Here is a 26,952-nt window from a genome sequence, read left to right as displayed (position 1 = left end):
CTTACCATGAATGAATGAAGTGTCCAGAGGAGGCTTAGCAGAGCACAGTACCAGAATGAAAAAGCTACTTATAAAAAACCATCTGCCAGAACCGTCTTAAAACTGTAGGTCCTTGCATTTGTGGAACAACATCAAGACACGCGCTTCAAATAGGAGAAGGAATTCGGCCAAACACCTAACATAATTGTGCGTGCCAATTACTTATTTATTTTTAACAAAATAGTTTCATATTGGCGAAGCTTCGCAACTTCGCGATCGCTTTTAAATTTAATAATAAATTCACAAAATAAAATCTTGGATTAAGTGAAATAATTTCTTGTTTTAATATTTGACGCAATTTCCGCTTATAACTTCTGTTTGTACCGTTATTTACATTCAAATATTAATTAAAATTAATTTTTTAAAGCGTTCGCAATTTGTTTCCATTTAAGCAAGAAAATACTTTTTTGCTACCATTTTTACCAAAAAGGATTTAATTTGTTCCACTTTATTCACATTTTTAAATACAACCTTTTGTAAGGGAGTGTCAAAAATCGAATGTCACTAGTGAGCAAACCTTTAATTATTGAATCATGGGTGTGTCTCAGTCCCACTCTTAGAAAATAAAAATATTGAAAGAATTTAATTTTTTATTATTTTGCTTTTATTTGGCATCTGTCTTGCTCTCTTGTGTGCGTAGACAAGCCAGGTTTGGTTTATTAAATGCTACTACGATTTTTTCACTATACTCACTAGAACACTACACGCACTGGTCATCGAAAAATCCCCACAGCTGATATCACCTGATTCCAGTACGCTCTTTTATGTAACTGGCTAAATTTCCTAAAAAATCGTACCAAAAAATTTCGTACAAATTCAGATATTTCTGAATAAGAAAGCATTATTATAGCTAATAAATATATTAAAGATATTTGTTATTGTAAATTTTTCAAGTCCAAGATATTATTTTGTATTTTTTTTGTCGATATTCTATGGTTTTTAAGGGGGCCTCTTATCAGTCGGCTTCAAAAAATCGATTTTTTTACTGCAATCAATAGATATATTATAGGAGAATATGCCCTCAAAATTTCATAGCGGAACTCAAAGTGATTTCGGAGTTACAGGCCTGTTAACCGTCCCTCGTGTGAGTATACTGTCTACCTTCTGAAAACTTTGAAACACGTTTTCTCAAAACCATGTTTTTGAAAATGGCGTGTAAGATTAAAAAAAGCGACGAAAGTTATCATTTCAAACCGATAATCTATATAAAGATAATTAAAATGCCCAACTAATTAACTAACAAAATACAAAAAAAAAAAATCATTTTTTAATGTTATTTAACACCTTTTTGAAAAAAACACTTTTTTCAATAAATAATTGTGTGTTCATTTTTTCATATTTTGATACAAGAGTAGTCTTTTATATGAGGGAAAGCCTTCTGAATAAGACAATATTTTTCTTTTATGTTTCAGGTGAAAACTACGACCGCAATCTTACACACCGTTTTACTATCGCGCAACGAGAAGCTGTGCGAGGTCCCTCATATGTCCGCCATTTTGTTTTTTTATTTATGTTAACAAATTGTTTATTACTCTTCAATCATGTCTTCAAATAAATGCAAAAGATTATTCCTGTGTGTCGCTTTTTTCGCCTCGAAAAAAAAATTGAGAAAAAAATCTTTTTTCGAAGCCACTGATAAGAGGCCCCCTTAATGCTACCATAAAAATTCTAATTTGGCATAGCAACCCCGCCAATACGCTCAAGCAAAAATACCAAGCACTCACACTATTACACACCTAGGCGCCTGCCAAATTCACACCTGTGGCTGTTAAAAACATAGGAAGAGGGTTTTTACTTGTATATCTGTATACATACATTCATTTGCTTACAATGACAGTTAACAGTTTGGTTCAAATATACTTAAGTACATACACAATTATTCTAAACTTAAATCAAACTATTTTTATAAGCGTATCTGCCTTAGTTTTCCAACAATTAGCCAATAGTCAATAACCAAAATTAATCTAAGTTTTAAAAATGTGTCTTGGCCGGTATTTTAATATACCGGAACGAATGGCCATACATATGGATTGTATTTACATATTTATGTATGTAGAACTGAAAGTGGAAAGGCTAAAAGCTAAAAATAATCAGAAACACAGTTTTTACAAGTGATGAATAGCAGAAACAAAAATTTTTACTTCCACCAAGGGAAATCTGAATCTGGGATAAATTCATAGGCAATGCTATTTCAGCTAATAAAAACTAGTAACTTAACTAGAATTAAGTAGAATTACATTAAATATTATATCCTTATGTAGTTCAAACCTATACGCGGCTTCACACTTTTCACATATTATTATACTCTCAAAATACAATTGTCACGCTCCGTGAATTCATCAGCACAGCCGCGTAATTCCCTTTTGGATCCCGCACCTGCCAGACGTCGCTTGTAAGCCAAATAGCTTAGCCAGACCATAAGCGGAAACATCGCCAACCCTAATGGCATCAAAAATAGCATCCAAAACTCGCGTGGATCCGTATAAGCTTCCTCGTTGGCGTCATAGTCCGACCAATATTCAATATTCGCCTGGTTATCAACTTGCAAGTACGCCTCGCGTATCTTATAGCCATAATAACTAAAAGCTACACAAGCATAATAGCCCTCATCTTGCAGACGCACGCCGTTCAGGATCAATTTACTGAGATATACCTCGTCCCCAACATGTTTCTCTTGCGCCGTGTGTATTAATTCGTAGGTATGTCCGTTGTAGTTGACAATGTGAGCATTGAAGTTATCGTTGAATACACCTAAACCAATGCCGGCAGCAGATTCCAAACCAGTGGGATTTGACGTGGATTTGCGACGAAACCACTTTATGGTCGGGTGTTCCTCGCTTTGCACACGGCACTGGAACACTGCTTGGGCACCAACAATTGCGGTTTTATTCAAAGGATAAGCATCAATTAATTTTGGTATAGCCAAAATTTTATCTGCAAAGAAGAATATTCACTTAGATACGTATTCACTTAGTAACGTTTAGTGGAAAAATTTGTTCTCCAATAGTTGTTAGCTCAACAAATTTGCAAAATCCAAAATTACAAAAAAATAAAAAGTAAAATAAAATTTGCTAATAGGTACAAAAGTAATTGACTAATAGGTGGTAAATATAAAGCTATTCGTCAATTCATCAATGGGGGAACGCCTGAATATATCAATCGGTAACATTTTCAGGCATTGGAGAACAGTATTTTTAATTTAGAAAAAGATGGGCTATGTTAATATACCTACAATGTACAAATGTATACCATATGTACATGTGTATGAGTATGGCAGTGTCCACTTACTTTTCACATTTAAATGATAAATTCTAACTAGATGAATATCAATTGCTTGACCAGATCTGTACTCTAATGGCACCATACTGCATTTATATAAGCCAGAATACTCTTCGGTGACATTGAGGAGTAACAAGTCAGACTTGCAAAAGTTCTCTTCACAAGGTAGCTGCATCCAATCGTGACATCTGCCACCGCCTACTGTTTTTTCTCGACATTGCTGCAAACATAATTAAATTATTGACTTCGATAAGAGATATTTTACAAGCAGTCGCATCCTGTGATTCCTATGAACACATGTATGTACATATACATACATGCACTACAACTCCATACATGCAAGGAGGCGCAAAATTAGCCACCCTATCGAAAGGTGTATAATTTTTTCTAATGGTGAACTAGACAGCTGCAGTGTACAAACGGACAAGCAATGGGTCGTATACAGGTCAAAATTAAGATTTCCATCACTCAAAATCTTTTTTTTTTATTTAGTACAAAAAATTATTAAAAAACACCACTTTGCGCCACCTTGCATTCTAGATATTTAAATTACGTGCAAGTGCATACCCACCTTAAAAAACCAATAGATTTTTGTGTCAGCCTCAATTTTCTCGTTTACCAAGCCTTTGATATCACATTGTAGTAAAATATTATATCCAGCCTCTTGCTGTATGAACTCAGTATTGTCTACAAAAATTTTAAATTAATTTAAAAACATATATAATATTACTTTTTACATCTAATTTTTTTCCATTCATAACTTTATAATGAATATTTCGTTCAAAAATAGTGTCAAACAAGAATGACGAAAATTTCAAAAAATCCAGGACCGAAAATAAATAAAGGCCCGTGCGCACGGGGCGGTTTGCAGGGTTCAAACCCCCGGAGAGCAGCCTTGCTTAACCCCTAAAACTGTCCGAAAGGGTTGTCTCAGCTGTCCGTCCCCCATTGTAGGATCTTTTCATTATATTAGTTAGCTCTGGTGAGATACCGCGAGCTTCTCTTCTAAGCGCTCAAAGGCTTTAACATAGTCGATAAAGGTCGTGTCGTGTGTAAGTAGAGTAGCATTGAGCTCCACAGATTGTTCGATGATGATGCGCATTTTACTGATATGATCTATACACGAGTGATTACGACGAAAGCCGGCTAGGTTTTTTGCAATAGTGGCATCAAGGTGTCTACTACTCGAGTAAGTTTGGCCCACTGCTAATATTAGAACATTTATAAAATGTCTGAACTGTAAATCAATTAATTTTCGAAAAAAAGGATATTTGCCATTTATTGAGAGGCAAAATTTATGTATATATGTACTTATAGATATGTACTTTTATTCACTAAGTGCAATTGTGCAACGCTTCTAAAAATGTATAAGAATCGTTAATAAAAAAAATTAGTATTTTCATACTGGGTAATCAAAATCATATAACTCATGTCCAAACAAATAATCGTATAAAACTGGATGCCCTTAAAATAGTACACAAAACTCCATGATTAGTATTTTTTGGTTAATCCTTTCGCCTTTATTTCAGCATCTAAACATCTTGGATAGATTCTACCAAATTTTATGCCTGGTGAAATATTGAAACATTCCTATTTTTCAACGAGCACTAAATCTAGTGTAAATCTAGTAAATCACCAAATTGGTAACTATTATGGCTAGATGTTTCGCGAGAGTTCATGATTCGTCACAATTTGTATCTACAAAAGTATCGCCTTCATTTATTATTTTGGTATTACTTAGGTAAGTTGGCGATAAACTCAACACACACACCACAAATTTGGTTTTGTATTTACATATAGAATTATTTTAGATACAAGATTTATAACCTTTTCATTTGACGTCGTACGTCAATTATATTTCACACTGGTGTACTACAGGGTCCGGCACTCGAAGTGTAACCAACTTCAGACCGCACGAGCATCAGCTGTCTGCTAGTTGGCTAAATGACAGTCCAGATTTTTGTTTACAAGCGCGCGGAAGCATTTTGCCGAGAGTAAACGGAAAAAAGATAATCAGTAATGGATTTCAAACGTAATAGTGTGATTGCATTATATTTGTGCGAAGTGCCAATCAAATGACAAAAGAACTGAAAATATCTGACCGTAGCATACGCCGAATACTGAAAAATGGTATCAAAGTCAAGCCTTACAAAATCCAAAAGGCGCATGATCTCACACCAAAGCAGCAACAAGTCAGACTTGAAAGAGCAAAGGAGAAGAACAAAGTTGCCGAAAGCAGTTAGTTTTCGAACGTTGTGTTTTCTAACGAATTTTTTTTTCAATTGAGCAATAGGGTTTTTTTGACCAACCGTTCATATGAGAATTTGAATCATCGATTGGCCACCAGGCGACAGCACCCGCCAGATGTACTGGTTTGGGCCGCTGCAACCCCAAAAGGGCGCTCTCCAATAGTTTTCATTGAAAGTAGTCTGGAGGGTGCTTTCAAACCGTGGGTAGACAAATATTTCGGTGGCAGACCATGGACATTTCAACAGGGCTCACAACACAGAAATTACTATTGGAATAACGCAGCACATTAGCGATGCAGTCACAGATCCGTAGCAGCGCACTGAGTGCATTATACTTAGCGGTAGGTCAGTTTCTTTGTTCGGTTAGATGTCCTGGTAATCAGGAGCCAATACAAAAGTACGTGCGCCACCACTCGTAGTAAGCTGCAGTGAAAAATCACACCACCATATATCACCGTTTTATTTTTCGTTTTCGTCACTCACCCTTCTCTGTCATCGCCCACCTACTGCTAATAGTTTTTAGATATATTCATTCTTCGCTTGACCGCGTAACGCACCTGTGCTTTTAATTCCAATTAACGCTTCTAGCTCCAACAGTGGTCATATCGAGCAAAAGTAAATTGATTCTGAATATTATATTGTATTATTTTCACACATTTTTTACTTTGAATTGAATAAAAGTAATTTTCCAAACTCTATTTATGGCCTTTTTAATTGGTTGCAATTCGAGTGCCGGACCCTGTAGACAGCTGCAGTTTACAAACAGACGAGCAATGGGGGCTTAAAGGTCAAAATAAAGATCACTCAAAATTATTTTATTTATTTAGTAAAAAAGTTATTCAAAAGCAAAATTGGATGATGGAATTGGATGAAACTTGATAATATATATGTAGTATAAACTCAGTTTAAAAAAATATTTTTTTTATCCACTTACCTGAGTAGTCCAAATATAAGCCATAAGTTTTTGTAAACGCCGCTGGTATCAAAATTGCTATTAAATACCAAAATAGTTCACTAAAATCCATGGCACACTCCCTACTGATGGCAATTATCCAAAATGGAAATCGTTTTATGCTGAAAAATTTGTACTTCATTATGATCTGATTTTCTTAGTAAAGGCACTTATTTATTCTCAAATTTTAGCACTTATTAACTTTCTTAAAACCCTAGCAGAATGAAATTAACTTTTATTGTACATACAAGTATACATACAATACATATTTTTAGTTATAAGGACATACATATTATATATGGATACGTATGCGCATGCATATGTATTATATATGAAAACGGTACGTTATTTGAATGCTATTTGTATTTATTTGCCAAGTGTATTGCTTGAACGCATATTTATAAATAATAGCATGAAATTCCAATGCTACCAGAGTAAGTCGTACGAGTTCATGCCAAATAACGCCTCCACGGATATCTCTAAATACATAGTTGTCAACAAAAACTATAAGCGCCTGCACTCGGACTCTGCAACCGCGCAACTGCGATAAAATATTTTTTTTAATTTCGCACAACTAAATAGTTGCAGCACTTACATACATACTTACATCATACTTACGTATGATAAAGCTTTTTACGATCGCATTCGCTTTTTATCTTTTTGGTATCAAACTTTCCTTGCGCCACTTGAAGAACTTCAATTTGATTCGGACATAATGTATGCGGACGTACATATATGCTAGAACTTGGTGCAGAAAACGACTAAGTTTATCCGATAAAGTTAACCGTAATCACTCCATCAGAAGAACATATGTAAATAGATTATGGATCTTGAACTTCCTGATATCTAACACTTTTTATCGCACGCAATCATTGCAGCGCCTCTTTAACATTTCAATACACTTTTGTAGATCGAATTTCTTACCGGCGAGATTTTTTTTTAGTTCTGCGAACAGCCAGTGGTCGCTGGCCAAATCTGGCGGATACGGTGGATGTGGGAAGATCAATTCATGTAGTTTTTCCATTGTTTTGATTGACTTGTAACACGTTGCGTGGTCTTAATGACACAAAACAGTGAGCAAATGCGAACCCCACTTTGAACAGAGCTTGATGCAATAGGTGGATGCAATAAAGCTTTAATTGGCGCGCACATTTTTTTGGTGTTTAGCCGAGCTCCTTCTCTGATTTGTGTTGTGAGTTTTTTCTGTTGTTCCCCAAATGAAGAGGCGTACAGGCAGGAATATACTCGGAAGTTTGCCAAAGACCAATAGTAGTTACGCACAAGTCCGTTCGGCGGTCCGGCCGCCGGCACCAAATTACATTCCTCACATAAACGTTAGAAAATCCAAGACTCTTTTACCTTTCGTGCTTCTTCGTGCTAAACTAACAAGACAGAGACCCTATCCTCTCGGATTGTAATTGGATGCGTGTATGTAATAAAATAACCTATTTTTAGGGAAAATAAATGTAAAGGAATTGCCATTAATAAATGGACAGTAATTAAATTCAGAGTTTTAAGCTGACTCCGAACGGCTGACTGACATAGCGCGACCGCTATTAGAAAAGACTTTGTCTATTATTTGATGTTTCATGCCCGGAGATTCGAACCTGGGAACTTCCGAATGTTAGTCAAGCCACAACCCAATCGGTTACGGCGACCACATATATACTTATACATACATATTTATTTGTAAACTTGATGTTTGCAAAATATTCATGAACGACTTTATTTTTGAATTGAAAGTTTACTCAAATTTTCACATTCTCGTTTTTGGTTTCAGTTGCAAGTTTTTCCGAGTAACGGGAGCAATAATGTATGCGCGCGTTATTCGTATTTATTTACTTATATTATATATATTATATTCGTATATTATTTACTAAAAAAACATAATATTTCGATGCTCACAAGTACAAGTATATTGGGTGTTCAAGTAAGACCGCTGATTTTGAGTTTGTCACTATTTTCTGGATTGAACAAGGTAATTGTTTAACAGCTCGCATGTTCACACAAGGGGTTTATTTATTGTGAATTGCAATGGCCTGTCATGGAAAGACACTTTGAAAACTCAATACCGGAACGATGAGTTTCCGAAGACGGCTCAAACCATTCATATTTCAAAACACAGCCTTCGACGAATGCGCCATTGATTACATTGAACCTATAGTACTGGCACTGGTACATTGTGTTCTATACATAATCTACATGTATACTGCCTTTATTACAATAAAAACATAAGAGTTTTTAAAATAAACACTGTGTGTTCTTCCAAATTGCAAACTCGGCTGTCTTGATGGGACACCCTATAGTAAATTTGTTAAACATTTTCACACACCGTTTTGCGCCCGATTTACTTAGTTGTTTGTTTACGAGCAACGTTGTGTTTCTTGCTTGCCTGTGCAGAAATCTGAAGGTGCATAAGTATGTACATGCATTGGACATTCGGCAATAAGTTAACGAATTGACTATGACCGTGAAGTTAAACTCAAATGATTAATTACTTTTCACGCCACTTTGTTTATTTACCCGCCGATTTGTTGATGATTTGTTTTACTATAGAAAATTCAAAACCAAAATAATTTAAAATTTAAAAAAGCTTTTAGTTCTTTTGTAATTTGAAAGCACTTTTAAAATTACATACGTATATGCTCCACACTCATTCTATATTACTATATTACATAGAATGCTTTTAATGAGTCTTTTCGAAACGAATTTGGTAAGACAAATACGCTCGGCTACAAATTTATGTGTTTCAAAAATACCATATGTATGCATACGTACAAAATACTGTTACGAATATGTTATGTTTTTATCGAAATAAAGCATCTCAGAATAATTCCTCTGAGTTCGATCACAGGGCTGTTAAATAAAGAGTCACAAACTAATGGCAACAGAACTTGCTTGCTCGTGTCAACAACTTCACTTATCTGGGAAATGATTTCATAATACACTGCGTAAGCCAGTGGCCGACATAAGTACCTAGGATGGGGCTGGATTAAAACCCACAAGGATTGAGCCGCTAGGGACCACGTAAAGGTTCTTAGCCTTAATGAGGAGACGAATTGAATTACAATTAAAAATTAACGTATCTCTCTTATGGACTCAAATTTAGACGAAAGCAAGAAGTAGACAACATTGGCGGACGAGCCACGCCAACTTTTTGTTTTTTTAAGAGATGAGGAGTCCACCTAATATAAATTATAAAACCTTACCTAAATGCTAATATTTTAAGGTATAAGTAAAGAAAAAGTACTGATTGGCTTGAAAAAAAAAATCTACTTCGATAGAACTTTTTCGTCGTTTTTAAAATGAGTGAAATTGTTTGACTTTCGATAGATCGATATTTCCATAAATAGTGAAAATTTGTACTACAAAATCGCGTGATTTCGCTCGGACAAAAATTTTCGCCTGAGACGCTTATTTGTTTTTAAATACATACTTATCAAGTTTATGATAAAACCACTTTTCATAAATATTATGAATTATAAAACCTTAGTTAAATGCTTGCTAGGTTAACAGTTGCAGTATACATTTCTCTTTAACAATATTTCAATTTGGAACAACAAGTTTGTATTAAATTTTGTGTTAAAAATGGATTTAACGGTACGTAATCCTTAGAAATGATGGGAAACTGTTTCGGTAATGATACTCTAAAGATAACAGATGTTTGCGAGTAGCATGAACGCTTCAGAAGAAATGACGAATGTAGTCGCAGGCCGTTTGCATCGAAAACTGATGAAAACATCAATAAAGTGAGAGAAAATTTGATCAATAACCGCAAACTAATCATCAGAGAGCAGACAAAAGACTTCAACATTGCTTATGGATCAGGAAATTGCAGTTAATGATTTGGGTTTGCGCCGTGTTGCTGCAAGATTGGTCCCAAAGGACATGAATTACATGCAAGAACTGACATAACTCCTAGGCTGAATCCGACCCAACATTCATCAAGAGCATCTTTACTGGAGACGAGACGGGGGCTTATGAGTACGACACACAATCCAGCCATGGTAAGAAGAGAGAACCACACAAAAAAAATTCCCGATATTTTCAGTCAAAAAAGAAAGCGATGTGCCACGAATTTTTGCCAGAAGGTCAAACAGCTAATAACGACTATTATGTGGGTGTTATGATATGTTTACGTGAAACGATTCGCCATAGAAGAAAGAATTTGTGCATTCCGATAACGCAGCGTCGCACGGTGCCATCATAATCTGTGAATTCTTGGCCAAGAACGAAGCGAATACCATCCAACATCCATCGAATTCATTGCGATTTTTTTGTTTGATCGAATCAAAAAACTACTACGGAGAACGCGTTTTAACAGCCGAAAAGAAGTAATGGAGAAATCGAAGACGGCTCTGGTGTTTATACCGAAAAAAAGTTCCAGAAATTTTTCGAGAGCTGGATAAATCGCTGGCATATGGTAAGTGCGTTGCAGTTGATAGGGAACTTTTTGAAGACGATAATATCACTTTCACAGATATGTATGTATGTAATTTCTTGTTTCTCGAGAATGACGTAAATGGTAAATATTAGTATGCATTGTTCACATGAAGTTCCACACGAATTCAATCTGGGTCATTATATATTAAAAGTACTTTCTCTAGCAAACCAAAAGTATTTTTCATACACACACAACTTCAAGCCCACAATTAACGTACACTATGCACATTTTCGCTTCATCACAGTAATATACTTATGTATGTACATACATATGTACAAATATACATATTTATGTTTGTTCAACTGGCACATATGGTAACCCAACTAAATTACTGTATATTATACGGATTACAGTATAGTTGAATGATTAGAAGAACTACCAATTACATATAAGTCATTTACGCACCAGCATTAGTCGAAGATTAAATGCTCTATGATTCAGAATTTGAAATTTTATTTTCATTTCTTTTCACTGAATCCCTTCGTACAGCAGCAGATTTTATTAAAGTACACAAGAAAGCACTTTATCCCACAATTGCTCCGTAGTTAATGCGCTGATAAAACGGAAAAATCAAAATTAAAAATACCCCCGAACCCAGCCGTTCGCGCATAAATTACACATCTACTTTCAGCATTGGAAACATTCACACGCTTACAAAATATTTCTGAACTAAAACAAAAATTTCATAAAAATCCTATAGGTACCCCTTAAATTTACCACACCATTGACAAATATCAAAGATAAGTAATTGCAAAATAAATGTATACAATTACTTTTTTGTGTGTAAAAGTTAGTAATAGTTGTAGCATAGCGATATGCATTACCGGCACCTCAAATGGCTAAGACGAACGTTGAATGGCAAATCGGTGTGCAAGGAGGAGCGCACTCATAGTATACGTTTTACACGCACTACAAGTGTTGGCAGTTTGATAGAACAAACAAAATCGTAATCAGCACATACAGTAGGCTGTCAACAACTCGATACGAAGGCACCGTGTACGGTGTACAGAATACAGAAGGTGACGCCTTCCGAAAGCCGCTATTATACTTTTGGCGAATTTGACAATTGAGTGTTGTCAGTACAATAGTAAACAAACCTGTGCAAATGTATTCAAATTATTAACTGTCTTGGAACTAGACCAACAACAAAGTGGATAAGTAGTAAAACAAAACCGTTATTCGTCATTTCATCCTGTGTTGACATCCTAATGTACAAAAAAGCTAACGAGACAAATTCAAGGCAAATCACGTTCACACTCCTCATGGACTCTTTCCCTCCAGCAACATTGACACTCGTTGCCAAATACCACAAACTGATCGAGCCAAACACTTAGTTGTTGTTTTTGATTGTTGACTTACGTGGCGCTCCCACATATTCCTAAAACGAAAGCTTCTTGGGTTAAGACTTCGTTCACTATACTGGCTACTAGCTCAAAGTTCAGCAGTATCACTGGAGAATAAAATGCTTCTATATAAGTCAATACTTAAACCTATATGGACCTATGGAATACAAATATGGGGCTCAGCTTCAAACTCAAATCTTGAAATCTTACAAAGATTTCAGTCGAAAGTGCTACGCATGTGTGCCAATGCACCTTGACCTAAGGGTTCTAACTATACGTGAGGAAACTAGTTTTATTAGTCGCATATACAACAGTTGGCTTGCAACTCATCCAAATCCTCGCGCATCCAAAACGCCAACATTCGACGTAGGTTAAAAAAACATGTACCTATTGGCCTGCCATAAAGATTTTAATAAAAAAATAAAAGTAATATAATTCGATAATTCAAATAAGTCAAATAACGTAAATATTGTTTTTTAATGTAATGTAATGATCTCCGAAGGGAGTTCTTACTCATGCTATTTTCTTAGAATGTATAATCAAATGTAATACTGAATGTTTTGGATTGACAGATAGTATTTAATAAATGGAGATAAAAAAAAATTTTGTAGTGACGGCACTCAATTGTAAAATTCGCCAAAAATAAAGTAGCGGTTTCCGGAAGACACCACCTTCTGTATTCTCGACACTGCGAGTTCGCTAAAGCAACAGCGATATTTGCACCCAACACTTCTTTTACACAGTAGATGCGTTCCTTAGAAATACGTGCAAAAAAAATCGTGTGAAAGAATTCATGCGACATATGAAAACTTTTAGAAATCTTGTATGATGAAAAAACTCTCAATAGTTTCTCAAAAAACCGTGCAAAAGAAGTAATAATGAAATACCGTCGACGAATTGCCCAACTCTCTTTTTATATAAAACACTGCCACTAGCCTTCAATGAACCTTTTCTTCCATTGATTTAAAAGAAGCTTCTTGTCTTCCTCGATTTCTATAAAATCCAAAGCAGCATGCGCAATATAAAATAAATTGTCTTTATCACGTTTTTCCTATAGAGAATTTCGTCAAATAAAAAAGTATTAAATGACTGAGTTAACATTGCCATATTCACCTTTCTAAATTGATAACTTTTCACACCTATTTTATTTTTGGACTCAAAAGAATAGGAATTATTAAAAAGGTCCTCATAAACACGCCTTTACATTATACAATTTTTCGCAGAGCACGTTTTTATGACCAAAGGAACTTTTCTGGGGGAATCTTGCATTGTAAAACAAAGTTGCAAAATAAGGTCAGCCTTATTAAGTTATTCTCTTGTTATAAACTCACATATATAGATTTTTGTTGCATGCGCGAAAATTAATTTAAGAAATGTTTTCTTATAGCAATCGGCCGTTCAATACCGTATAAAATGTAGTAATTCCCATTTGTAGAACAACAATTGATGTAAATAGGAGAAGAACCTATTTTATGGTCTAATATTTAATATTTTTAATTACAAGTATAATTAATAAATAGAGGTATTTTTTATATCAAAATATTTCTTAAAATGTTAACTTGTTTGGAACTTTCTAAAATCCTCTGTTGATCTGAGTTAATTTGTGTAATCAATTGCAAGTAAAAGTCCACAGTAGACTACAAATACAACATTTCAACACATACTCGTACATACAATAAACAAACGCTTATAATGCAAATATACATAAGTAAATGTAAAAATGCGCAACGCCATGACTACCAAAATTATTATACTTATATTTTATCGAAGCATTTTACTACGAGTACCATAAATGATTTTTGGTGGCTTATCAGTTTATTATCAATGGAACTAGTAGCAAAGGCCTCAATAGCAGCAAAATATAAGGGCACTGTGGCTAATGGTAACATTGGGTCAGTAGCAATGGCTGTTATCTTAACTATTCGAAACTGAGTTATGTGCACGTCAGTCGCAAAATGACAATTATAAATTAATGAAATGGGGCATTGACAAAACGTAGTCGAACCAATGTTACAACCTCAAAAATATTTGCCTGCCAAAATTTTGCTAAAGAAATTTACTAAGCCTACAATACATAACACCTTGATCAAAAAGTTTCTGGATATATTCAGAAACTTCAAAATACAAGTTTATTTCTTAAAAGTGATATTATCGTCTTCAAAGTGTTCCCCATCAACTGCAACGCTCTTACCATATACCAGCGTTTTGTCCAGCTCTCGATACATTTCTACAACTCTATTTTCGGTATAAACAACAGAACCGTCTTCGACTTCTCCATTACTTTTTTGGCTGTTAAAACGCGTTCTCCGAAGTAGTTTTTTGATTCGATCAAACAGAAAAAAAAATGCAGGGAACCATATCAGGAGAATTTGGTAGGTATTCGTTTCGTTTTTATCCTAAAACTCACAGATAATAATGGCGCTGTACGACGTTACGTTGTCATGGTGCAAAATCCACAAATCCAAGTAATGTTCCTTATTAACGGTTAGACCTTCTTGTAATCCATAAAAACCGTGAGTATCGCTTTCTTTATTGATTGAAAACGACGTGGCTCTTTTGGTCTTGGTTCAGCCGGAGCTCCACTCACTCGCCTGATATTTCGATTGCGTGTCGTAGTCATAAACCCACATCTCGTATCCAGTAATAATGCGTTTGATGTATGCTGGGTCGGATTCAGTCTTAAAAATCATGTCTTTGGCGACAAAGAAACGCCCTTCCTTTGTGCATTCATTGCAGCAACACGGTGCAAACCCAAATCATTAACTACAATGTGCTAAACGAAATCTTTAGCAATGTTTAAGTATTTTTCCTGCTCTCTGATGGTTAATTTGCGGTTATTTCAACTTTTCTTCACTATATTGATGTTTCCATCAGTTTTTGATGTCGACGAAGTGCTACTATGTTCGTCATTCCCGATGGACTCAAAATCTCTTCTGAAACGTTCATGCCACTTTAAAGTATCATTACCGAAACAGTTTCCCAACATTTCTAAGGCTTTTGGTGCCTTTGAATGTATTTTTAATGCAATATTTAATACAAGCATCGAAGCTCTAAAATTCTGCGGAAACATTTTATATACAGACAAAAGTAAATTTGAAATATTTGCTGCAAAAAGCATCCAAAACTTTGGCGAGCAAAGAATGACGCTGTTCTCGACAAGTGTGTTACAAAAACTCGGAAGATGCTCGGCTTTGGTGCGGAACTTTATGGAGGGAGTCGGTAGCCTAGTTTTCATTGAGTCAATAATAAGTAAAATAGACTATTGAAATTTTCGATCCAAAGCATACACCCAAAATTGTTAAAGAATAGTTATTATTCCAAACTCCAAACACCCTTGATCACCCTCGCAGTCGCCAAACTTAGACCTATCGAGAATCTGTGGGGCCATCTTGTTAGAAAAACCAGACAGAGGACGATTTCCAACAAGGACAACTTAAATGAACCTTTAACTAAATAAATGAGAAATTTAGTGAAAGTGATGCCTAGAAGATTAAGTGAGCTTAGTCGCTTGAAAACTTGGAAACTTAAGGTGCATTCACGATGTAGAGAATACAAAAGGTTGCGCTTTCCGAAAACCGTTACTTTATTTTTGGCGAATTTGACAATTGAGTGTCGGCAATACAGAAAATAAACAAACTTTTCTGTACAAATGTATGCACGTGTAGATAAATGTGCGCACGATTTTCTCTATATTCTTGGCTTCCACTCTTTCACTTACTCTTCCTCTTACTTTTGTTTGTTTATTTTCTGTACTGACGTCAAAACGCTTGGGAAGGTGTAATCTTATCATTCTTGAGGTGTACTTGTTATTTAGCAGCCAATGTTTGGCGAATTGCCGTCTGATCTTCCTCAAAGAGATAAATAATATTCAAAATTGTAAGCAAACAGAAAACCAGTAGAAATTTCCAAATTGCACTGCTAGCTGGTAGTTGCTTAAAGTACGTTCACATAGCCATTAATTACCAATAAATCCACAAAATTAATCTACCCGTTCACATATGGCAGGTTACCTGCAAAATTGACAATCAGCTATCAATACTGTTGTGAATGGTTTTTCTTCATAGAAATTATATTGGTGGAGTTTTTCGGTGTTTTTGGTTTGTTTAATCATTATTAACAATATGAATAAAAGACAAGGAGAAGGAATAGTTAATTTAATTGCTGAATTGGCTGCTAATATTAAACAGTTGAAGAAAGTCCGTAAAGGACGTTTACTGAGGTTTCAAAAAATTATGGCATACGAAATTCGATATTACATTTTATAATAATAATAAGAGGACACACGCTTTTTTCTGTTATATAAGTGCACAGTTAATAATACCTAACAAATATTTTATTAGAATTATATCTACAAGCCTGTATTCTCCAGCATCTCCGGCATCCATTTTATTTAGTTTTTACTTTGACGTTTTTCTTTACACTCGCAAAAGTAATGATTTATTACACATAAAATACAGGGTTCTATGTCAAAAAGTATGGTTATTATCTAGGATTATTTTATAATCTAAGATTATGGGAGAGAAATTTTCTACGGAAAATCTCGCTTTTTAATTACGGATTGGGAGTTAAGCACGAAAAAGTAGATCATCTACTTATACGTGAACGTATTATAAGGGACAACAATACGTCGATCAGTGTGCGCACTATAACGAGCTCTTTCTTGCTGTCATCAAGGCTACATTTTTTTTTTGTGTTTTGGTATCTGGTTAACTATTGTTGCTAGTCAGGTCGCGAAACTTCAGCGTTTATAAATATATTTATTTTTTATGGCGTTTCGAAATTGGCTGGTACCACAAAATAGAATTAGACGTAGTTTATTGTCTAATGTATGTCATGTAATTGTCAGTATGTAGAAAGGCCTTAAGGTTTTGGGAACATTAGTTCCAGTGCTACCAGACCTTTTGTACTTAGTGTTTAAGCGAATCGGTTAATTTTATATTACAATTCGGTCAATCTGGCAAACAAGTGTTACACGAAAAATAAAGTCGCCTGCGTAAATACAAGACAGATTTTTTCATTTATTTGGAGTTGGCGTTATAGCTCTTAAGTTGGCCAAATAACTCTTCAATCTTTCCTCAGAAACATTGAAACAACCTAAACCACAAAAAAAGGAATACAAGACAGTACAATTTGTAATAATTTATCATTTGCATAGGAAACATGGATAAGCGATCTAAAGAGTCGCTGCGGCGTTATAAGAAATCCAGGCAACAATCCAGTTCTGATAGTTCCAGCAGCTCTGAGTCTGATTCTTCTGGAAGTTCATATTCAAGTTCAGACAGCGAACGGCATCGACGAAAAAAGGCTCGCCAAACTACTGCTGGCACGTCACGTCGTTCCAGTAGCTCTTCTACAGAAGAACGAAGAAAGCGGGAAAAGCGTGAGCATTGCCAAAAAAAGCTTGAGGCCAAACGTATTCATCTAAAACGCAAATTAAAAGAAGCTAAATTAAAGAAAAGGGCCGCTGCCGCCGCTGCAGCTTTAAGCGGTCACATCGGCCACAGATCGCTTTCACCCACCACACAGGCGAAATTGAAAAAACTTGCAGAACGTAAGCATCAACGTGCTGCAAGCAAAGAACGAAGGGAACGTGAACGTGAAAAACATCGCGCTGCTGTTGCAAGAGAAAGGGAACGTGAGCGGGACCATCATCGCACAGGGTCGCGTTCACCTACCAAAATAACGAAAATTCGTATTCACCAGGACATAAAACGCCAGAAGAGCCCACCTCGAATGCATCATACGATGATGTCACGCGAGAAGATTATAATTCAGACTCGAACTCGAGAACGAACACCTTCGCCCACAGCTGAGCGACAACGGCATGATCACAAAATGCGACATGAAGAGTTGGTAAGAGAACGAGAAAGACGAGATCGTGAACGGGAACGTGCTGAACGTGAAGCTGCACGCGATAAAGAGCGGGCTGAGGCTTTGGCACGCTGTCAAGAACGCCAACGTGAAAGGGAACGTTTGGCTAGGGAAAAACTACGAAGGGAGGAGGAGGAAAAAAAATATGTTGGGATAAGTGGTGAACGTGGAGAACGATTATTGCCACGACCCGCAGAAAGAGAACTGGCTATGGCAGCATCTCGTGGTTATAATAGTCGTGAGCGGTCCTTGGAAGCTATTGAGAGATCCCGTCATATGTCAAAACGTGAATTAGATGCCTATGAAAGAGAACGAGAATATATGGAAGCCGAAAGACGTACTTTGCTTAACCGGGACGATTTGCGACGTGAACGTGAATATTTACCTGTACGGCGACGCGAATTGAGCCCAGTAGGTGAACATTACTCTGCACGATTGAGGGACCCAAGGGATGTTTACCCCGAGGAAGATCGGGATAGGTATGTATAATAACATGCCTCAACTATTTATTTTAACATAAACTCCATTTCTCTAAGGGTTTACAACCGAGCTTATATTGAAGAAGCGCATCATGGACGAGAGCGAGAGAACGCTTGGCCCCGCGAAATACGAGAACGAGAAATTCATGATTTACGCGAAGCTAGAGACCAACGAGATAACCGGGATCCTCGCAATTTTCGAGAAATGGAGCCCGAGCTTATTTACCCTGATGAAAGAGAGCGGTTGATTAGGAATAGAGAACGTGTGCGCGAGGAATGGAAAGGTGAATGGGATGCTAGCAGGGAACAGGAGTGGAATGACACTCCTCCAATAACTGGACGTGGCGGTTTTGTAGGTGGTCCGAAAAGGAACGCAGCCATAATAGGTGGCGGCCCTAATTCAGGGCCTCCAAAACTGGCACCACGTGAACAGCGAGCCCTCTCAGAGCCTGATTGGGATACAGATGAGGTACAGAAAAATGTAGTACCTAATATAAGTAAGGCAGATGGATCTAGTTTTGGTATAAGTTCGGGACAACGCGATACATGGGGGGATCATGATCATCTGGAGATACCACCAAAACGTGAGAAAGCAATAGCACCTCCTCGCCAGGAAGGATTAGATCGGCGTTGGCAAAATGAATGGCGCGAAGATGAAGAAACCATGCAACGGGTTGGCAGCGGTGGTAGCGGAGGAAATGTAACCGCATCCCTACATCACCATCGCAGCGAGCGTGGCGGACGAAATTTTCGAAGAGGAGGTGGTGGCGCAGTGGGCCAAGACCACGCAGATCGGAATGCGCAAGGACTCAGAATGCATCCACCACCTCTAATGACACTGCCCGTTCAACCGCCCGTAGCAGGTTTTCTTGGCGGTAACCCAAGATTTCCCAACAAAAGCAAAATGACTTATACAAATCCAAACCTAATTAAGAAACAGCATGCTGCGGTCGCAGCCGCAAAAGCAGCTGCCCAAGCAAGTGCTGTAGCAGCGGCGAGCACAGCTGTTGCAGCCGCTAAAGCAGCAGCGCAAAGTGCTGCAAATGCCACCACAAATCCAAGCATACTGGGGCAAGCTACCAATCTAATACGACAACAAAATGAACCATTTATTATTGATGATAAGCCGGAATCTGGTGAGCTTTTGCACGAGACTGATGGTAATAAAAAATTGGATGGGGCCACTTTTAAAAAGTGTGATAACTTCTCAGTACTAGCCAATCCCATAGTCAATGACGGAAGAGCCAGTGGTGAGCTAAGTGAAATTAGCGATAGCGATGATGATATTCTCAACAAAGGGGAGAAAAAGTCTCGAACAGAAACAGATGACGACTCCACCATGAAAGTTGATGGTATTTCGGAACAAGAGGATTTTATGCGCGCGAATGACGACGCTGGTATTGTGGATGACAAGCATGATGATGATGAAATGCTCGATTTTGAAGAAATTTCAGACGGAGAACTGGAGGAAGATTCTCGAAACAAAGGTTCGTATAGTGTCTTCTTATATGCACATTTTTAAATACTTATATCCGCAATTTATTTTTTGCAGGAGTTGGCGATGCCTTAGGTGTTGACTGGGCCTCTCTAATTGCAGAGACGAAGCTTCAAGCTGAGAATGCTGCTCCTGGAGCAACCGAACAACTAACTACAGCAAAACAGAAGTGGCAACCACATCGTATTATTCTAGAAATGGGAATTTCGCTGTGTATGGCAGGAGAAGACTACGCTCAACAATTATTAAATGAATCTAAGCAGAAGCTGGCCGAAGAATTAAAAGAAATAAACCAAAAAACCACTTTGGGTAGTGACACCGATTTAAAAACAAGCGATGTGGCTGAAAGCAAAGGTGGTACCAAAGAGGATCTAAAAAATACTAATTCTACTCCCAATATAAAAGAGGAAACGGTCCCACAAAAGTCGGTGGATGAAATAGACGACATTTCGTTTAACTTAGAGCGTTTGCAGTCACTAGCTTGTTTGCAGGTAGGCGAGCGTATGCAGCGTTTGGAACGACAGAAGCTAATATTAAATGCTTGTGGTGCACATAGTCGTGCTCTAAGCGCTCGGCAAGACTTAAAATTACGTAGGCAGATGTGCAATTTACCGGCACGCGAGTATGGCTTCTCGCTCCCTGTGCCTATTAATGCCAAAATCAAAGCAAGGGCTTTGGCGGCTTTTCAACGCACATTAGAAGTTAAATAAAATATTATAATCGTATACATACATACATATGTCAGCAAAATTGTGTTTTTCGGTATAAAATAAAGTTCAAAATATAATAAACTCAAATTTATGTTTAACATTTACAATCGACTAGACAGTAACGATCAAATCAGAAACATTATTCGCCAGTCCATTCATGGTATACCTGCTGTCATCAAACTGCTCCTATTCACTCACCTCCTAATACATACATGCATATGTAGACGCCGAATACATACTTACGTGTGGTAAATGATGATACTGAAACAATATTTGTAACTCTTATATACCATACGGGTAAAAAAAACAACAACAAAATTTATTTATCTCTCGACTTAAGAGCATTCAATTCATTTGTTTGCTCAGCCAACAGGTCCAAGAAGATTTCCATTTTTAAATTGCACATATTGTTCTCTTCTTCAAGAGTTTTCAAACGCCGATTCAAGCGCACGATGTTATCAGTGTCCGATTTACGCGTAGAATGTATCCAAATACCATCGGCGAAGCGCAACTCTTTATTGCCCAAATTAAGTGAAATATTTTGAAAATCATCTATGTCCTCACTTATGGCCGGACAGCTAATATTACAGCGGGCCGAGCGAGCTGGTATGGGTTTTGATTCAAATTTTTTCATAAAAAGCGGCATGACTTATTGTAAAATGTGACGAATTATTACTAACTATTTACTCACTAGTAAAGTTAGAATGTATACCGCAGTACGTTACCATAACGACGCAGTTAGGAAAAATCAAAACAGTCGCTCCTTTAGGGTTGATTATGTTTATGGTTCAACCTGGGTAGGTAGAGGCTTTGTCCCCACAGACGGAATAAGGAAGTCGTTTGCCTAAGTTCTTAATCGCGTATAAACATTCGAATGATAATCAAAGTACTTCCTCGCTTTTCCAAACTTTTTTATTTGCATGCACCAGAATGCCGCATGGTAAAAATGATGTTGCGGCATTGGACGAGTATCTGTAAGTAATGGATCCATACATTTATTGAACGTCAATTTCAATTGAAACACCTTTTTTAGTGATTGTCATATATAATGTTTCAGGCATTTAGCGGAAATCAAGACTACCTGTGAAAATTTAATCAGTCAAACACAAACTGACTTGGAGCTTTTTAAGGTATGTATGTCAAACACGACGCTGTGATATCAATACACTACGATTAATACCATTTTTGTGTTCCTTCAACAAACAGACATACATACATATGCATATATGAGTGCGTTTTAATTACATTTTTCTCTTACCATTTTAACCTGACAAATGCAATCGTGGATCCTGCATGCAGAATGAGCAACATCAATTAAGAAACAAAATCGAGGAAATATTGGTTGAGAATCAAACAATAAACACTAAACTGGACGTTCTTAAAACAAACACTAATAAAATAACGGAGGACTCCAGAGATGATGCCACGAGGGAAAGATTTACGAACGACGCGTTATTGAATGTTAAAAAGCAAATTGACTCTTTAGAAACGGTATGTTAAGATTAAGGAACCGTTATATGTACTAACGCACTGACGTACGATTATCGTTTCAGGAAAACCGTGAATTGCGATCACTAAATGATATCTCACAAAAAACAATACAAAATCTCAAAAATGAAATACAAAATTATAGAAATCATTTATGCAAATCAAGCAACGTTACTGAGGTAAGCACAAGAAATTGCCATTTTATCTGTTTATAATAACGAGTTAGCGTGGAATATCAACCATTTCTTTATTTTTTTGACCCATACTAATTAATGTCGATTGCTTTACATACATACCTGTATTTATGTGTTTACTAAAGTATGGATGGTGTATACGTGCGTAAGTTCCTACCTCGTACATGTATATGTAAGATTACCAATCCAGAGATGTAGTTAATGTTTTCTTCATACGATTGTTATATATATATAATTGGCGCGTACACCCCTTTTGGGTCTTCATGTTGTTCCACAAATGGAGGGACCTACAGTTTCAAGCCGACTCCGAATGGCGGATATTTTATGAGGAGCTTTCTCATGGCAGAAATACACTCGGAGGTTTGCCCGAGGGGCGATCGCTATTAGAAAAATGTTTTTCTTAATTTTGCTGTTTCACCGAGATTCGAACCAACGTTCTCTCTGTAAATTCTGAATGGTAATCACGCACCAACCCATTCGGCTCCGGCGGCCGCCGTTTTATCTTATCAAAATACAGAAATTTAACTCACAAAACAAAAATCTAACCAATTTCGCTCTATATTTTGTTTATTAAATTATTATTTTTTAAATTGTTCCAACACACATGAGGTCTTCATCTTGGCCTTCTACACGAGCAGGCACTGCATCGGCTACTTTAACGGTTGTAGGGTTCGCATCCATTTGCACAACATGACATAGCCAGCGAAGCCGCTGCTCTATATCCATGTCACAGAAAAACTTATACAAATAGTTGGCTCATCGGCCAAACGTTTTTATCTGACGCTCTGAATTACGCGATCTTAAAATGTATCCATCAATTGTAGATATAGCATTAGTCCAATTTACTCTTCAGATTTCAGGTAATTTCTCACTCGATATTAGCTATGAAGCTACATGTAAAGAATAAACTAGAAAAAATAATGTTTGTAAGTTTGTGCAGTAAGTGGACTCTACAGCAAACTAAACATGAAAAGTTCTTGCCTGCCGAGGGGCGACCGCTATTAGAAAAAATATTTTCAAACTTTCTATAATTTTGCTGTTTCGTGCACCATAAAACCAGAAATGCATAATATAATGGGTCCTTCAAAAGTGACGCCTAGTTTTTTATCTCCAAAGGGGTTTCGAGAGACTTTGTTATTAAGCCTTTTAAAAAATGAATGCAACAACAAAAAATTAATATAATAAGCTTAAAGAAGGAATTTCTTAATATTATTTCCTCGCTGGATGCATACTTTTATATTTGTATTATATGTTAATACACGCACGTACATACACATGAATGTAAATCACAGTAAGAAGAAAAATTGTTGACAAATATTTGTATACTCGTATTTCAGATCAAGCAAAAATATTACACTACCATGAAATTGCTCGAAAGTACCATCCAAACACAAGATACCGAAATTAAAAAACAATCTCGAATCATCGAAAAACTATTACAGCAAAAGAAACAGCTGAACGATCACATTGAAAACCTCGAAAAAACTTTGGAAGGTATGCTGATCGGCCAATGCCAATTATTATTGTTGATTATTTAATACGTAAGTTGGATATTATATGGAGATTAGTTATATAAGTGTATATTGCGAGCCTTGGTAATCCTAAAAATCACAACAGGCGCCTCAGGCGGTCTAAAACAGTTTTCAATGGGCACGGAAGTAAGAGTTTACTTCCGCAGTTGCAGTTGCAATTAAACACCATTTATGTAAATATATATGTATATATTTATGTCAATATGTACATACAGACCGGTTTGAGGTCGGTACAGTACCACTTGTTTGTGAGGTGCGTTATACCACAAAAATGCGTGCTGTTTCTCTCTCACTGAATGAAGCAAGTGATTTGACAAATAGTTCAGAAGCTTTAGACTGGTCAAAACACTGCCATTCGGACAGCGACGGGATGTCTACTGATGTCCCCACTTCAACGCCTACACGACGAGGCTCAGATGCTCACTGTGAAGGAGCACAACAAACTGTTTAGCAAGCAGTTTCTGTTAGGGTGCTACCGTAGGTCCCACCCATGCAGACACATGCTTGACCCCGAACCGCCTCCCAGCCAGGTCAGGAGGCACCTCAACAATTACGCCGACGAGATCCAAGACAAAACTGATCGACAATTACTGGGCCAGACAATGTACAGACAGACAATAAACGACATTCATCGGGAGACACTTACCACCTTCTCAAGCTCCCGGCCCCGAATGCCGTTCATCCATTGCAGACGAAGACCTCCAGCTTCCCCGAGAGGCCGCGTAAGCTTGGCACAATTACGTTCTGGACACTGTAGCAGGTTAAACTCCTACTTTTCCAGAATTGATTCGACATACTAAACATGTGCCCAGCATGTGAGGGCACCCCGCACGACACTAACCACCTTTTCACATACCCTATCAAACCCACTCATTGAACACCCCTCTCCCTCTGAACCCAACCTGTCGAAACAGCTCGTTTCCTGGGCCTACCGTTAGATGAGCGAGACGAAGACGACCGGTGATTTACACTACACTAACAGGGTTAAGTATACTGCTACAACAACAACAATAACAACGAATGGTTCAGACGTATACAGATGGTATACATGATAAATCACAATATTTCCAAAAACAATAAATACTTTTTTCAGTAACAAATTACTATATTACTAAACGTAGAAGATTTTTATGTAACATTTCATGATTATGGAACGATTTCGCGTCCAACTCCTGCGGGACAAATTTTATAATTTTCTTTGTTCTTTTATATTATGCGATATTTTTACCGGCTTATTACGATTAATTAATTATACTAAGATTTGTTTTCTCCTTAAAAGAAAAAGCGCGCTCTTTAAGTAATGAAGTTACCACTGCCACAATAGAAAAACTCAAAGCCAAACTTAATGAATCAACACGTCAAACGAAGGAATTACAAATATCACTAAAAATGGCAAAAAGTGCAATTGAAGAACGCTACGAGCGGGAAAAATGTGCCCTGCAAAAGGTGCAAGAAGCCTTGTCGATCGCTGAAGCAGCAGTGGCAGATAAAGAAGATGCACAGAAGCGGGAGCAAGTTGTCAAAGAGGAATGCGATAATTTGGCATCTACCATTGGTCAAGTGATGGACGAAGCGGCGAAAAAGGTAGAAAAGGATATGGAAGACTTGCGTAGGAAATTTTGTGAAAAAGAGCGCTTCCTATTAGAAACCCAAATGCAGGTAAATTGCAAAGACCATAAAAAGAGTTATCGTTTGACTACTTGTGATTTATAACCAGATGAAGGAGGAAATCCAACAGCAGAAGAAAATAAATCAAATTCTGGAGACACGCTGCAATAGGCTCCAGCAAAAACACAAATCCAGTATGGAGGAGATCGAAATACTAACGCAACAATTGGAGAGTGCTGTTAAAGCGTTGGTACGTTAATGACAACATGCATTAAAAATTAATAATGCTCACGAAATATTTATTGATTTCATTGATTTTTTAAAGGATGAAATGGAGGTGAAAATAAGCAACCAAGATTGTTTACTCAAAGAACAAAAATTATTAATGAGGTAATGAGTTAAATATTATTGTTAAAGCAAGACATTAATGTTTATTATCCAGACGTGCTGAGGAAACTGAGCAAGAAATACAACATTATGTTCAAACAAATCGGAAACTGAAAGAAAAGTAAGCGTTCAAAAATTAATTAGCAGCCCCTATTGCCCTATCCTCTTTTGTTATACATTTATATTTCATATTATACTATTTTCATATTATATTTAGTGAATTCCTTGTATTAAATTGCAACAAATTTGAGAAACTGTAATATATGTATTGAAGTGTATATTTATAAAATATACATATGCGTCCAATTGTTTAACGCAATTGAAAATTTATGCAAACGCAGCGTTAAGCCACGAATTTCATTTATGAATGCAGAATATAAATATATTTTAGCGTTGTCACATCCTCAAACCTCACAACAAAAATACAGACAATTGTCAGCAATTAAGCTTTCGGATTTACTTGAGCATACATAATTAGGGCTACTGTTATTCTTGTAACAATTGTTATTACGGTGAGTTCTGAAATTGCGTAGGAATAGGGCTGTCAATACAATACCACATACATATACTAAGTTATTTTAGTAAAGTGAATATGAAACATAATAAACAAAATAACTGTATTTTTAGGTACCGAAATGCACTGTCTGATTTAATAAACAAAATTGAAATTTAAATCTATATCTACAAACTCAAAATGCGAAACTTAAGGCTGAAAATCAGGATATTTAATCATAAAAGCACCGACGATGATTAATATAAGTACCACTCACCTAACACCCCTCCCCCTCTGGACCCAACCCGTCGAAACAGCATGTTTCCTGAGCCGTGATGATTGGTATCTACACCACACTGGCAGGGCTTAAAGAACTGCTACAACAACAT

General features: G+C 36.7%; 4 protein-coding genes across 12 annotated transcripts; 2 read left to right on the top strand and 2 right to left on the bottom strand.

Annotated features, from left to right (window-relative positions):
- Positions 1-627: 627 nt before the first annotated feature.
- On the bottom strand, positions 628-22,210 carry LOC128856017 (uncharacterized). 9 transcript variants are annotated; one of them, XM_054091357.1, is made up of 6 exons: positions 9,158-9,288; positions 9,043-9,069; positions 6,502-6,641; positions 3,890-4,005; positions 3,328-3,538; positions 629-2,973 (listed from the first exon to the last, which is right to left on the bottom strand). In XM_054091357.1, the coding sequence occupies exons 3-6, from the start codon at positions 6,590-6,592 to the stop codon at positions 2,339-2,341; spliced, it is 1,053 nt and encodes a 350-aa protein (XP_053947332.1). In that variant the 5' UTR covers positions 6,593-6,641; positions 9,043-9,069; positions 9,158-9,288; the 3' UTR covers positions 629-2,338. The 9 variants fall into 9 exon arrangements, with proteins under 9 accessions (XP_053947325.1, XP_053947332.1, XP_053947328.1 ...); XM_054091350.1 differs by lacking the exons at positions 9,043-9,069; positions 9,158-9,288 and adding an exon at positions 8,425-8,777 and having other exon boundaries at positions 628-2,973; XM_054091353.1 differs by lacking the exons at positions 9,043-9,069; positions 9,158-9,288 and adding an exon at positions 22,120-22,210.
- LOC128856014 (fl(2)d-associated complex component) lies at positions 17,265-20,948 on the top strand. The gene is made up of 3 exons (XM_054091347.1): positions 17,265-18,656; positions 18,714-20,143; positions 20,209-20,948. The coding sequence occupies exons 1-3, from the start codon at positions 17,467-17,469 to the stop codon at positions 20,859-20,861; spliced, it is 3,273 nt and encodes a 1,090-aa protein (XP_053947322.1). The 5' UTR covers positions 17,265-17,466; the 3' UTR covers positions 20,862-20,948.
- LOC128856020 (protein chibby homolog 1) lies at positions 21,157-21,521 on the bottom strand. Its single transcript, XM_054091361.1, has one exon. It carries the CDS (start codon positions 21,505-21,507, stop codon positions 21,181-21,183), a length of 327 nt encoding a protein of 108 aa, XP_053947336.1. The 5' UTR covers positions 21,508-21,521; the 3' UTR covers positions 21,157-21,180.
- LOC128856016 (putative leucine-rich repeat-containing protein DDB_G0290503) lies at positions 21,757-26,892 on the top strand. The gene is made up of 10 exons (XM_054091348.1): positions 21,757-21,835; positions 21,919-21,991; positions 22,161-22,352; positions 22,415-22,528; positions 23,881-24,037; positions 25,355-25,734; positions 25,793-25,933; positions 26,009-26,073; positions 26,126-26,191; positions 26,698-26,892. The coding sequence occupies exons 1-10, from the start codon at positions 21,792-21,794 to the stop codon at positions 26,741-26,743; spliced, it is 1,278 nt and encodes a 425-aa protein (XP_053947323.1). The 5' UTR covers positions 21,757-21,791; the 3' UTR covers positions 26,744-26,892.
- Positions 26,893-26,952: the final 60 nt, after the last annotated feature.

Source organism: Anastrepha ludens, chromosome 2 (genome assembly GCF_028408465.1).
Source record: "Anastrepha ludens isolate Willacy chromosome 2, idAnaLude1.1, whole genome shotgun sequence".
In the NCBI taxonomy this organism is placed as follows: domain Eukaryota; kingdom Metazoa; phylum Arthropoda; class Insecta; order Diptera; family Tephritidae; genus Anastrepha; species Anastrepha ludens.
This window is presented reverse-complemented; position numbering and strand designations above follow the sequence as displayed.